Source organism: Manacus vitellinus, unplaced genomic scaffold (assembly GCF_001715985.3).
Source record: "Manacus vitellinus isolate BGI_N305 unplaced genomic scaffold, ASM171598v3 scaffold_2_pilon, whole genome shotgun sequence".
Taxonomy (NCBI): Eukaryota; Metazoa; Chordata; class Aves; order Passeriformes; family Pipridae; genus Manacus; species Manacus vitellinus.
Window position 1 is genome coordinate 48,640,092 of NW_021940208.1, and position 14,928 is coordinate 48,655,019.

The 14,928-nt window shown below is 37.6% G+C and overlaps 1 protein-coding gene across 1 annotated transcript in view; it reads right to left on the reverse strand.

Annotated features, from left to right (window-relative positions):
• NALCN (sodium leak channel, non-selective) overlaps nucleotides 1–14,928 on the reverse strand; it is a 212,706-nt gene that overhangs the window by 8,393 nt on the left and 189,385 nt on the right. Inside the window, exons 27-38 of the mRNA XM_029960959.1 lie at nucleotides 14,556–14,662; nucleotides 12,369–12,489; nucleotides 12,185–12,283; nucleotides 9,503–9,596; nucleotides 8,901–9,007; nucleotides 8,434–8,508; nucleotides 6,211–6,330; nucleotides 5,162–5,230; nucleotides 2,838–2,986; nucleotides 2,056–2,149; nucleotides 1,139–1,271; nucleotides 488–603 (exon numbers count right to left, since the gene is read on the reverse strand). Of these exons, the coding sequence (XP_029816819.1) occupies nucleotides 488–603; nucleotides 1,139–1,271; nucleotides 2,056–2,149; nucleotides 2,838–2,986; nucleotides 5,162–5,230; nucleotides 6,211–6,330; nucleotides 8,434–8,508; nucleotides 8,901–9,007; nucleotides 9,503–9,596; nucleotides 12,185–12,283; nucleotides 12,369–12,489; nucleotides 14,556–14,662 (1,284 nt within the window). The remainder of the gene's footprint in view (nucleotides 1–487; nucleotides 604–1,138; nucleotides 1,272–2,055; nucleotides 2,150–2,837; nucleotides 2,987–5,161; nucleotides 5,231–6,210; nucleotides 6,331–8,433; nucleotides 8,509–8,900; nucleotides 9,008–9,502; nucleotides 9,597–12,184; nucleotides 12,284–12,368; nucleotides 12,490–14,555; nucleotides 14,663–14,928) is intronic.

Here is a 14,928-nt window from a genome sequence, read left to right on the forward strand (position 1 = left end):
CACAACTAGTTACTGGCCTCCAACTAGAATCTGTGCTGCTGATCATCACCCTCTGGGCCTGGCTATGCAGACAGTTTTCAGTCCACTTCATTGTCTTCTCACTCAGCCCATACTTCATCAGCCTCTCCATAAGAATCATACAGGAGACAGTGCTGAAATCTCAGCAAGCTCTCCCAAAGATCAGACACATAAATGGATATGAGTTTGTAGACTTTCAAGGGGACAACTCTTTGGAAGCTGTGAGGAAAGATGCTATTATATTAATCCTTTAAATAGGCATGTTCGTTTGTAAATCTGCTACTATAAGTACTTCACAGAATACACGTTAGTATTCGAAGGGTCATGAACAACTTCAGATCATGCTCACTGAACTTCTAAAATCTAACCTCTGAGTGAGTTTTGCCAACATACTTTGTTTTCCCCATACTTTCTTACAAGGAAAGCTGGAAATTTACTAGATTTCTGTGATTATTATCAAATGTCTTACCTCTCTTTTGTCATCAACCATGTTCCATATAATTTGAAAATGCCTAAGATCATTATAACTTAGAAGCTGGTCTTCTTCGGTTGAGTAAAACAATGAGAAATTCTCCACAATGATAGCTGAAAACCATAAAAACAAAATACACCACAAAGAATGCCTGTAGTTACATTCTAACTGGTTAACATCTAATTCTATTGTGCCAACTTCATATTAATAAATGCCTGTATGTTCAGACAAGGATTTTGAATGCACAGTAAACCATTATACCACATCAATATTCACCATGTTCACTTTTTAAAAGCTGTATTTTAAATGCTGGTGAGATCCTGACCTAAAGTTCTAATATCAATTAAGAGAATTCCAATGATGTTCAAAAAATATTAACTGAAGAAAGAAAAGCTCAGAAAACAGTATTTCATAGGGAAACTGTACTCTACAAGTACAACATATTCGTTCAAAAAGCTTACATTTCCAAACTTCCTGAGTTTTAGCATACACCATACCAAAGAAGTATCAAAACCATTATACTCATACAAGATAACATTGAAAGTACAAGGTAGCCTCATACCTGAATAGCACAACAGACTCACATCTAGCACACTATATGCCAAGATGGACCTTACCTTTTTGTTATTAATGCATATTTTCACTTACCAACAAGCAAGTTTAGCATGATGTACGCAATGATGACATAGAAAGAACAGAAATACATAAGAGCACCAGCATAATTTCCACAGTCTGTTTTCCAGTAGGTGCTGTTATCTGGTGTGCAAAATGGAGGCTGAACCTTCAAAACAAAAGAAAAGAAAGTAAAATGTTTCTCTGCAAACAATACAATAATTAAGACTATTATTTCTTTAAAGCTTCCCAGATAGGGAATAATACTGTGGGCATTATTGTGGGCAGGTTTTTTTTCTTCCTTTAGTAGTCAAAAACCAGAGAACAGAGAGACATATGACAAAAAAGGCTTAGGCATGGATCTCAGTCCACATGCAGGGCACATTGTGCATTATGCCACTGTACAGAAATAACCTGGTGCTCTGAAACATGATGCTTTTCAGAAATCTTCCTTCCTGCTCATTAATTTTAAAAAGGAAAGGCATATGGTTTTCTTTGTAATGGAAAGCACAGACAAACATTTACTTATAATGATTTGAGGATTAATTCTGAGGTCATCAAGACTATCATTATCATGGACAGAACCTAAGTGCAGGCATTAAAGAAAAAGTTAATCTGAAAAGACATCTTGCCCCAGTCAAAGAAGAGATAAGAGTGAAAAAGTAAGTTATTGCACTTCTGATTTTGAAACATTTTCATTTGTAAATGAAATAGTTTCATTTTTGTTTTTAAACCATCTAATAGCCTAGCTCCAAGAAATACTACACTGTGAGTATGGAATTGGAGCTGCAATGTGTGTGTCATGTTCTGAGGTTTAGTGAACATTATATCTCTTGAAGAGACAAAGGCAAGCACAGTATTCCTTCTACAAAGCTAAGATAGTGATAGCAGTTTGAGATGGAAGGGTGTATCTAATTTCTTGTCTACTTTAGCTCTGGCAGCATTGTAATTACCATGCAGTCATGCATAATTTTGTTCCAGTCTTCTCCAGTGACTATTCTGAAGAGTACAGTAATAGCCTTGCCAGCTGATGAAAAATTTGCATGTCTGTTTTAAAGAAAAAGAGAGAGAGAGATTGTTTCACTTTCCAGAAATAAAACATTGGCAAGAAAAAATGTTTTCAGTTTCTACTGTTCTACTATTTTAAACTAAAAATAGTTACAGTATCATTTGAATGAGCTCATTGAATTATTTATTTCATGACTTAAGATATAATAACTGAACTCTAGCTCAGACATGGGTCTGAGTATTTTAGTGCATTTTATTTAGACCTAAAGCAAACTCAAGGCCAGATCCTATTTCCTGTCTCCATTTTCTTCTATAAGCTTGATGATGACTGGGAAATCTCCAGTTAACTGTCTCCTCTCTGTATCAGCCTGGAATATGGATCCTGTTCTTGGGTGATGCCAATGAGATGTAGTAGGTACACCATGTTTCAGCAGCTTGCGGGTTAGCGCGGTGCTGCTTTGAAGCATATTCCAGCTGGCATAATGAAGAACAGCTCTCAGTATGCTCTCGGTTGGATTAGGTGTCATTTGGGCCAATGCACAAGGACTGGAAAGACGGCTCAGTATCAGAATAGGATGTCTCCTGTCAGAAATTCTGTTTAGAACTCTTCAGCTAGACCTGGAGAATTGTCTGTTTTTTTACCATGGATAAACTTCTCTCTAGCAGAATGTGATTTCTTCAGGCTGCTTAAAGAACATCCCCACAAGGTAGGAAGTACACACTGTACCTGTTAATGTTCTCTCCATATTTCACTGTACCAAATAAAACCACTCCAGCAAAAGCATAACAAAGAAGTAGTAAGAACATTCCCACTATGATGAAGAAACTCTTGTACATGCTGACAACCACAGTAAGGAGCAACATTTTTAGTGTCACCTGGAAGGACAGAGAAAAAATCATCTATGATGCCATTCAGGAAAGCAAAGAAAAAAAGAAAAGACAGTTCTTGCACTTGCCATTTGACAATAAATTCTTTACACACATACATTAATGGATGAGCCCAGTAAAAAGGTAGGTTATAAATCTGATTTGAAGTGTGTGTCATTTTTACTTGTTGCAGACATCAGCATATCTTCATCATTTACAAGGTCATTTACAACTCCTCAAAAAGTATATATAAGATAATACAGCTTAGGATAATACAGTGAAAATATAGCATAAGCCTAACTATAATATTCTAGAATCAGTATACTCCTGAAGTATCAGAATTAGCATTGCATGAACAGTGGTGCAATAAACTACTCTGAGCTTATCTGAAAGTGATTCTAACTGTTAGATAGAAACTACAGACACTGCAGCCTACTTAAAGGAATGGGTTGATGTATAGAGAAGGGGATTTCCTTAAGATAGGTGCAGCTTAATTAAACTATAAATTTCTCATGCAAGTTTGTGAAAGACCAGGGAGACTTTCTAGTATCCTTTCAGTACCTAAAGGAGGCCAACAATAGAGCTGGAGAGGGACTTTTTGCAAGGGCATGTAGAGACAGGACAAAGGCAAATGGCTTTAAACTGAAAGAGGGAAGGTTTAGATTAGATGTTAGGAAAAAAATATTTACTGTGAGAGTGGTGAGGCCCTGGAACAAGCTGCCCTAAAAATTTGTGGATGCCCCATCCCTGGAAGTGTTCAAGGCCAGGTTGGATGGGGTTTTGAGTAATCTGGTCTAGTGGAAGGTGTCCCTGCCTGTGGCAGGGGGCTTGGAACTAGCTGATATTTAAGGTCCCTTCCAACCCAAACCATTCTGTGAGTCTATGATTCTGCAAAGATGGCCATAGAGTTTAGGATGAGAACATAATTTTGGAAATTACATAGGCCTTAGGCCTAGATTATAGCTATTACTTTCTCATGCATGTATATTGTACATTTTACTGTTGATTGCCCTAGTTATTGCCCTAGATTGTCCCGACACCATTAACTGCTTTGAATGTGATGGAAAATTCCCTTTAATGGGACTGAGGGAGTCAGTTTTCTTTATAATCAAACCAAATTCATGCTGACCTTTAGTCATCACATTGCAACAGAACAGGTAAATTAGTGAAACTCATACAGCTTCTAACATGAAAGCACAAATGACTAGGTTAAAACCTTGAAAAAAACTTTAGAATCAATCTGAAACATTTGAAGGCAATCACTTGGTCTGGATGCATAGGAGAAGCAAGGATTTTTCATTTGACTTCCAAAAGCTCTTCAGGCTCCGTGTAGTTTGATTGAAAGAAAACTTTTTTCCTCTACTGAACAAATCCTTTGACTTACTGTTCTTAACCCCAGCAACCTAGTACAGCAGTCTTTTAATCACATTTACTTTAATATGTCAGACTTCATAGAAGATATTTGGATAGTGTAAGAAGTTCCACAGCAAGAGAATGCAGTGTCACCGCTTGTTAAATAAATGTGTTTGTTCTCTGCCTATGCTTATTCTGCCTGTCTACTCTCAATTACACCAGAGAAAATCCAAACACAAAAGAAATGTAAACTTGAGAAGTGACTTGCTTTATAACCATGCAAGTGTTTCCAGAAGAACATCTTGGCCCAATATTGTTTTAAAATTGAATGTAAGTCCTTTACCATGATAAGACATACACTGTAGAGACAAAAGACACAGACTTGCACTCTGGAGGAAGAAATTTCTGTAAAAGAGCACTATCATAATAAGATGAATGCATCAACCACTACTACTGTAGTCTTGCAGCAAAATTAAACAAATAGCATGCACATCACACTGCACTGAAATGGCAAGGGCTGAAAGTAGCGCAGTGTATGTTCAGAATTGCAGAAAGCATTTTTAAAACTGTGGTATTGCAGTGGCACTTTGTTTTTTGAAAAAAATGCAACTTTTCCAGTAAGCATAATAGAGCACTATTATACAATATACCTAAAATCCTGACATTTTAAAGACAGTATGTAAAGTTGGAGACTGCTGCTTGAAGTCTCCTTTTTTTTTTCTTTGCCTACAAAATGGAGCCCTAAAGATTTTGCTTTAGAGATGCATAGCATCTAGTCCTTTAACCTATACCTGAGCACTTCAATAGCTGTAGTTCCTAATTAATACTTACGTGCTTTCCACAAATTGAGAAAAACCTGAAGACAATTACACATGCCCCCATCATGTATGTGTACGCATTCTGGAACACAAACACAGAAGACTTAATACATTGTGCCCCAAGGATTTCTTGGAAAGATATGACAATTGATCTTTTAATAATATAGGGCAATCCCCACATAAAATAAGAGAAATCATAAACTAGTAGCAACAATATCAAAAAACCCAAACCCAGCCTCTCCACACATCAAACCAAAAAACCTTCAACCCTCTATTAATTATGTCCATCAGGCCCAGTCTACTTGTCTAGGCAGCCACCGGATTACAGAAACTCCTCAGGCCTTCCAAGCTACTTAGCAGCAGGGGGCAAACTGTGAATGTCAGGGCAAAATGTCTAGTCACAGAAGACAGGTTTTCTTTCAAACAGAGCTTGGGGCAGACAAGAGAGAATCCCACAGCCATTACAGGGTTGTGACTTTGACAACTTGTGATCGATGACAAGTATCAACCATCCCTTCTCCTTCCCTTGTAAATAAAAGAACCAGAAGTGTATTTAAATTTAAAAAACTGGTGTGGGATGGAGGGAGAGCTGATTTCCTTCCCTCTCCTCCATGTCTTCTTGGATTAATCATCCCCCCTTAACCAAAACCAGTGGTACAGAATCGCTGGTGGGTTTGGGACAGTCTATATTGTTCAGCAATTTTGAACCAATGCTTTCTTCCAGTCCTTTGCTCCCATTTGCATTCTGTGCATTGCCTCTTTCTTCCTTCTTTGCTCATGAGACTGTTGTTGGCAAGAGCTCTCAGTCTCTTCAGTCTCCTTCCTTTTCTCAGTCACATTACTCCTAAAGAATGTGTTTTCTACCACATTTACAGACTCTTAACTCATATCAGTTGTCCATGACAGTGATTCCTTCTTAGTATCAAGCTTAATGTTCTTCAGCCGTATTTCAGCCTTATTAAACTCCTGAGGGTTTATCTCAATGTATAGCAGCAATCCTACTGCTGGTGCTTAACAGATGAAATCACTTTAATCACTGCAATTTCATTCTGTAAATCTTACCAGTAAGGCAAAGTGAAGTATCACCCATATAACTCCAAGAGATGTCACCAAGAGATCATACCGATTTCTTCTGCTTTGCCAGAAGCCAGAAGGTGACATTGCAATAATCTTCATCGTGACCTAAGGATAAAAGAAATTAAAAAAATTAAATTAAAAAGTTAAATGTTCCTATGTGGACTAACCAAATAAACCAGATACTGATGTAAGGTGATGTATGTAGAGGGAACACCAGAGAGCTTCTCATACACAATTCAAGTTAAGAGCTACTAAATAAAGACCATAAATGTCAGGCATTCATTACATTATTTTTTCTATTCCACCTTGCAACCCTGCCATTTAATATTTTGGAAACCTAAACCATATATAATGTTGAGGTAAAAGGCTGATTTTCCAGGTAGTTTTTTGCCTTATAATGTTTTATGAAGCCTGACTACAGAATGAACAATATGGTCTCTGAATTTCTAATTGTGATTTGAGGTATCTGAAAATATCTTGCCTCCTTCTACCCAGTTAGCTGAGGTGCCCTAGAGAACTGGAGATAGATGCATGGGGCTGGAAGGGATGACAGAAGACCTGTAAACATCCCTACCTTTCTGCAGTGGCTAGTGGAGGTAACTGAATCTCACCCTTCATCTTCCTTGATCACAGTTACAGCTTAAACACCTACCTCGAATATGGAATTTAAGCACCTAAACTCAGGTACCTACAGTCTTGAACTGAATACCACACCATGCAAATAAAAACCCCCACATCTCTCTTTATTCTGTCATCATCAGTGTGGTAACAAAAGAGAGATCTTCAAATTCTTCCTGTTCTTCTATACCACATATATTGATGTGAGCAGTAGAGGTTTAAGATTGAATCAGGAGTCGTTAGATTAGACATAGGGCTGTTAGCTATGCAGAAAGCTTCCTCATGGATCATGCCTGCTAGTGGTAGCAGACCATGTACAAAGCAGATTCTGTAACAAGACAATGATGCCTTAGGGAAGATCCTGGGCAGGAAGCTGCTTTGTCTCCATAAATGGTGTGCACTCACAGTGTGATAGCTTGCCTGTTGAGACAACCAACAGGCTCTTTTTTGGCTCTGACAAAGTTCCTTTGAAATTCTACAAGTGTGTTTGTTTCCCCTGACAGTATAAAAGAAAAAAGTAATTCCAAAGACACAGTTACTAGGTAAATTAAAACCTGCCTGCATATGACACAAAACTTTTCTGTGTTGCTCAGTCTCCCTAGAGATACTGATCTCTCCTGGGTAGGGAAAAAAAAATCAACAACGTGGCCATACTCTAGCTACAGCTAGTGTATACAAGCTACTCACTTCATTGTTTATTCATCACTGCTGGCAAAACCTATCAGTGGAACATAGGAACTGTCATATTGGATTAGAGCAGTGGGAAACATGGTCTACTATCCTGTTTCTGATAGTGGTCAGTATCAGCTGTGTAGAATGGACTGACAAGAAAAGTAGTCAACCACAAACTTATAAAGAATTGTGTACTAACCTAACCACAGAGGAAACATCTTCTTTAACATCATAAATGTGTGCTTTGTTACACTACGGATATCCTTACACATTAAAAAACATATGCATTTCAAAATGTGGCTAAATCATTAGATTCCAATCTTATGCAAATAGGCTAAAGACACCTTGCACAGTTGTTTGTAATAACAATATTCTCATAGAAAGAGAACTGCTACCACACAGGAGCCAGATCTGTGCCCCAAAAGACAGACAATATGGACATAGCTTATTAAAGTATTAAAATGAAGTATGATACTTAAACCAAACCAAAACAAAACTAAGAGGTTTGATGATGTCACAGATACAGAATAGTGGGGATTAATGCACCGGGCAAAATAGAACCAAAACAAGCAAAACTTCCATGAGACAACACAGACTCTGTGTTATACAGAGAGAATTTAATCTGAGATGTTCTGCAAGAAAAGAGTTCACTGGGTTCACCAAAATACACTTTTAAAGGCTCAGACTTGAATACATATAAAAGGACACAAAGCTCAAGGTTGTAGAGAAGTATGACTATGAAACATTAAAAGTTTCTTCTTATAATACATGTTTAAAGACAAGTGACATGGAGAACTCTGAATGTACATGTTCAGAAGTAAATACCATAGTGAAGAATGAGACAGATTTCCTAAAGACAAAATGAAATATGTACATATGAGGCTTAATCTCAAGAAGTCTCAAAATATATTACTTTACCTCGAGGACAAAAATGAAGGTGAAAACAACGGACATTGTTGCTAAAGGTACAGTCACTGGATCTGCAGCATCCCACTGAAATACAAACAAAATCCATTCATAGAAGAGTAGCTGTTCAACAGAATAAATGCCTCTTCATTGCCTTAACTTTTCTTGAAGGTTTTGTTAGTGAATAGATTTCACTTTAAAATATGCTCAGACAGGAACGGTATCTTGGTATACTCTTCTCTTGTAGATTTATAGAAGTTAAAAATAGTGGATTGGACCACAAAAAGGCACAAATTGACTCAGCTCTAAAAGTTACAATTAATCTACAGTGATCTGCCCCAATTGAGATTGTTGTATCTAGAAATCATATTTCCTTACATTCATCACAGTAATGGCTCAGTTGATGGTTAAGTCGTGTTAGGAAATGTGCAACACATGCTGTACTACTATAAAGAAACACTTAAAAAAATCACAATTACCTTAACTGATAACAACACAGACTGCGCCAGAACAAGTACAGCAATAGTTCTCTTAAAGAATGGATGCTGAGTTATGTCATACATCTTAGCTCTAAAACCATCATTATCTGAAAAAAAAAAAAAAGAGTTCGAGGAGGAGAGTTAAAAACCACAATGGCATTTTCCCCTTACTTCTGAACATCAAAATATATTTCTAATTTTCTGCTACAATTTTCCATATCAAATAGGGCTTCTGAACATCTAATTTCAAATACTGAACACCAGTGTTGCATGAAGGTTTTGGTAGTTTTAGTGTAAGTGCATCGTTCAACTGCTGTCAGGTTAATACATTCCATTCATATCACTACAGCCAACTGCAAACATTTTTCATTTAGAAATTCATTTTATCATTAAGGCTTATCCTAAAGCCATCGAAGTAGAACCTTTTTTGGGTTGATTTTAATAGCCTTATGGAGAGATCTGTAGTTGGAGCCTGTTTCAACATTAACTTATGCACAACCTCCTAGTGGCCTCACGATTGCAGTTTTAATTTGAATTGCAGATTCCTGGGGAATTACGAACACTAGGGCTTAACATGTATAAAATCAAAATATCTTTGATACCCGGACGAGGTGGGAGATGAAGAGGTTGTGCTATCTTCAGTCTGCTTTTCAGATCTTCCCATCGTCTCTGATCTACAGTCAGTAAAGCTGTCCCCTTAATAAACAAAGAGAAGCGTATAAAGCTTTTGTCATTTAACAGCTAGAACATTCAACACTGTAACATGAAAACAACATTCTCTTTGGTGCCTGAAATAAAGTTACATATGCAACTTTCCTTAAATAACACACTGTTTGGGTAAAGGAGTCTGAAGTATCAGCTGTTACTCAAGAGGATTTCTGGATGCATTAGCTGTGTGTTTCCGGAACTCAACTCAGCAGGCACAGTTGTTCTTTGTAGCAGCAGCCCAGTGTGGGCAATGAAACACTGCAGGATGTCTTCTGTTTGACTGAACATCATTTGCCAGGAAGCACTATTTTAAAGACTGGTCGATTTTGTCTGGACTTTGCAGCAGAAAATCCTGTGGCTTGTCAGTGTCTCTACAGTTTCTCAGGGAACAAGCCCTCCAGGAGACCACTGCTGCTCTCCACAGCTCTTCTGCTTGGGGTGTAATTGAAATAAAATAATAGTATGCTATGAATCTACAAGAGCTCTCCATGGAGGAAGCACAAAGAGAGGTGGAGACACACCCTTAGGGTGGGGTGGTGGTAGCTGGTATGTGTGTAAATGTTCTCATAACATAGGAAGAAAAAGCAGACTCCAAACGGAATTCAATGTTATCTAAAATGACCTTCAAAGCAAAGTGAGTTCCTTGTAACTTCAGAGAACTGTAAAATCTCATGGAAGGATTCTAGAGTTACAAAAACAAGGGAGACCTTTTCAAGGTAAGTGTCAAAAGGCTGCTCTCCCCGTTAGAAAGGAGCTGCACTGAGCTGGGTGAGGGCTGGGGTGATCTTTGGGGCTCACCTGGGAATTGGCTTGTTTAGATGCTTGAACTGAGGCTGGCTGTGCAACTGATAAGGTCAGGATTCCTCCCTCTTAGTGGACATAATCTCTTTATGGAACTGTGTCCCCAGACAGCACCCTGGGAAGAGGTGCCTTCCAACACAATCCAGAAAAAGTGATAGATGTAAGGATGCTGGCTACTTGTGTCAGGGCCAAATCGTACCATTTAGAAATGCTTAAATTAAAAGGAACTCATTAACCCCAATGAGCATGTCTGGTTTATATTCTTGGAGAGCCTTCACTGCAAACAAGATAAAAGGTGGCAAAAAAGAGTGGACTCCTCTAAAATCTAGAAATAATGGTGCCACGTTGCTTTGCCGCTCAGAGACTGCAGTTCCACAAGTGGGATCATTATAAGGGGACCACAGAGCAGAGCCCTGCGAGTAGGACTACTGCTGGAGGAGCTGTGTTTGCATTTGGACTTTATCACAAAGTGGTAGCTAATACTTGAGTATTGACACATTTGAAGGAAAAGTAATATTGCACAGCTGAACAAGAAGAGGCAGAAGCATCTATAAAAATCCAATGGAATTCTCTGTCAAAATTTAGTGAATAAGAAAATAAATGAATAACACATTGCTCCTTGTTCTCTAGAACAGATACATTTTAACAGGAATGACCACACTTTATCTCACCAAAATTACACTGGAGCTATGCAAATATAAAAATACCTTCAGAATAGCAGAGGTTTTAGGCCATTTATTTGGCTCACAAAGTGTTTGACTCAATTGCATGATGCCTTGCTTGCCCATGCTACATGCACAGTAGTGTGCTGCTCAGCTCCCTTCTAGAAGGAGTCAAAGGGTCTTCCTGAAGGACAAACTCCACAGTTGCGTTTGCTACAGAGTTTGGATTAGGGTCATAGCCAGCAACCAGTCTCCAGCATTAGCACACTGGGTTGTTGCACATCTCCACACCCCAGAGTCTGCAATAATCCTTTCTCTCCAGTGCCATGAGTGATAAAAATATCATATCTCATTATTTCTGTCACTTTGAACCAAAAGATGAAAAAAATTAATAATTATGTCCCGATGCCTCAGGGGCACCATAAGAGGCTCAGAAAATCCCCTCAGATTAAGCGTTGGGCAGTGTGTATGCAGCAAATCTATCCAGAGTATTCTATCTTTAACAAGTGTAGACATAAGCTGCTCTGCAACAATTCCCCTGGGGACAAGTTTTTCTATTTCTCAGGGTAATCCAAAAAGCCCATGTGAACTTCTCTAGAAAACTAACTACCTTTTTGTTTAAGTGATGGACAATTATTTTTACAATGTACTCTGCTGTTTGCCAGGAAAAAGTCACACAGCTTTACTCTGGATATGAAATACTGCAATGAGAGGGCTCTAATGAGACCTCTTAGCTGCAACACATACAAGTATAACGCATCTTTTTATCTGCCACGGCATGTATGCCTACATCAAACTAAACCAGCAGCATCTGTAAATACATTGTGCTTTAGGTTCAGTCTCCATCTAGCAGCATGGCTGCAATATAAATAAACTCAGACAGCTTTGACAGAGTATGTGATGGGTTGCTATCATCACAGGTTTCAGTTCTGTAGCAAGCATGGATCAGACGGATCTGAAGACTTGCAGTGTTGCGGAATGCAAGATCAGTAAGCCAGTCTTCAAGGCAGCCTTACCAGGTAATGCAGACAGTGTAGTATCAGTTTCACGTTTCTTACAGTCAGTTCTACTGAATAAAATGTCTCACTCAGAATAAGCCACCTCATTCAGTACCTTGTTTTCATTAAAATTAGCGATGACAACTCCAACAAAAAGGGTCAGTCCAATCATGCAGCCAAGAAATACAAAAACGTGAATGTAGATTCCATGGATCTGAATAGACAAAAGTAAGATTTATAGTTAAGACAAATCAAAGGTAGGTGTTGTAGAATTCAAAGGCTTTGATGTGTTTCCTTACCGGCCCAACTCGATGAATAATAACATCTCTGACTTCCACCCAACCTTTTAATGAAAGAACTTCGAATAGTGCCAGCATTGCATTGCCCACATTGTCAAAATTAAAATTCCGAGGATTTGCCCTGAAATGCAGTACACAAATAGGTGTAACTTCAGCAATAAAGTTGTTCTATTTGATACCTTGATTCTTGATAGCCTAACATTTAAATACCCTGCAAAGCTAGTGTGAAAGCTTCTGGAACACATCAAAGTTCTGTATCAAGAATAAGAAAACAGTAGCAACAGCAAAAAATATTTAAAGCATAATATTTTAGATCCCTATGTATGGCTTATTTTCTTATTCAGAATCTGATTCACAGTAATAAAGCTTAAAATATGTTCAAGGTTCAGGTTGAATGAGGCTTTAAGCAACCTGGTGTAGTGAAAGGTGTTCCTGTCCATGGCAAGGGCGTTGGAACTAGAGGATCTTTAAGGTTCCTTCCAACCCAAACCATTCTATGACAGTATGTTGCTGCATTTTAGTGGTTTTGCCATTGAAATTAGAAAAATACAGCATTCATGAAAAAATAGATCTGATGGCATTGGCCGGATTCTAAAATAAATTTACCTGTAGGAGATCATTCTCTAACACACATAGAAAATCTGGACTCCAAAGTCAGCAAGATTATTTAGAAAACGTAGTTCCCTGTTACATTATCATCAGGAACTGTCACTCTAAAGCAAAACTTAGTGCAATGACATCATATCTTCTTGGCTTACCTATACCATACGCTCTAATCTTTTTTATCAGTTGACATTCAAAAGATTGTTTGCAATTGAACATTAAAAGTACCCTCCTTGGGCTAGGTTAGCATGGTGTTCTGTCTCTACAATCCAAAACAGACAATCCAAAGAGCACAATGACTTTTCAACAGTCTATAAGCTAAATAGTTGTATTCCAGAAGAGTTATTACGTGTTTGGTGCCTCTTAAATCCAATCAGTCAGTGAAAATAGAGCTCTCAGATGCAGATATTTCATTTTAATGCAGTCCTTATACTGACATCTGGCTCTTGAAAATCTGGCATGACACAGCCAACAGGTGATATAAACGTCCTTGCAGTAAAACATTTTTCTGCAATATTCCCCAAAGTTTACAATTATGCTGATTAAGGCAGCTTTTGCTTATTTCTGGATCAAGCTGAACAGGATTGAATTTGCTTACTTGGGGAAGAATTTGTCTGAAGCATACAGAAACAAAGACATCTGCAGATGTCAGAATTTCACTGACTGTTCAAATCACAGCATATTATTTCATTAGTATAGGATGGATCTGAAACCACCACTGCTGGTATATTCTTTATGCACACACATGGCCAATTAAAATAATTGTGGCTGTTAAGATGATTCTGCAAAATGCCAACCAAGTGAAAAATACAAAAAATTAAAAAGAGGGAGTTTTGCCTGTTCAGGTGTTGAGAAATATTAAATGGACTTTATTAGAATACTAATTAAAAAGATATGTTAGCTTTTAAATAATTTTTACTGCATTTCTGCAATAGATAGACCACAAGGACTCCCTACATTGGAAAAAAAAAGAAGCTGCTAGCTGGCATGGTTGATGGCCATAGAAGAGAAAGTCTGGTTTTAGACATGACTTGCTCATTTGTTTTTATGGGTAGCTGTAGGAAAGTTGATTTACATTTCTTTTTCTTCCATCTTTTTGTATATATTCTTAGGTTCTGTGTTGCTGTATGGCTCTCACGATGTCTCTATAATAGTACTAAAGAACAATTAAGTGATAATTCTTTGAGAAAATAACTCCCACTGTAATAATAACCAAATCAAATCTAATTCCTATATAGGTTTAGTATCTATAAGGGATATCTATAGATATATAGATACTATATATAGATATAGATATAGATATAGATATAGATATAGATATAGATATAGATATAGATATCCCTTACAGTATCTATAAATCTATAAGGGATTTATACCTTTCTGGTTTATGAAGTTAAGGTTAAGTCCAGAAAAGTTTCATATATATGGCTTTTTACTAAATATGCCAGAATTTTTACCCTTAATATCATTTAAATTACAATAAAACCCCTCAATCAATAGTTTAATGCTATGAGATTTGAGCCATTTTTCTACACCAACAGCTGCATTTTTGGAAGAAAAATAGGTAAATATGTAGCAACTCACCAGACTCGTGGCACCCAAAATCCAGGCTTTTTCTCTCCAGGTCTTAACTTTAAATTGAGGTTTTTGGAAACACTTACATTTATTCTGAAGATGCCATGACAGTCTTCCTATAGTGAAATAAACCACAGCCTGAGGTTAAACAAATGCCCTGAGAGATGCCAACATGCCATCATAAACAGGACATTTGCCACAATGGGAAAGCAATGTAAAGAGAAATGAAAGGTTATTTACAGGTCTGTGATTAATAGTCATGGACCTTTATCCAAATGAAAAATGCATCTTAGCAAGGATTCAAAATGCTCTTTTTCTCCCAGGATTGACAATGCTTTTCAATTTGCAAGACTATGTAGCCTTTCATCTCTTTCCTAAAGAC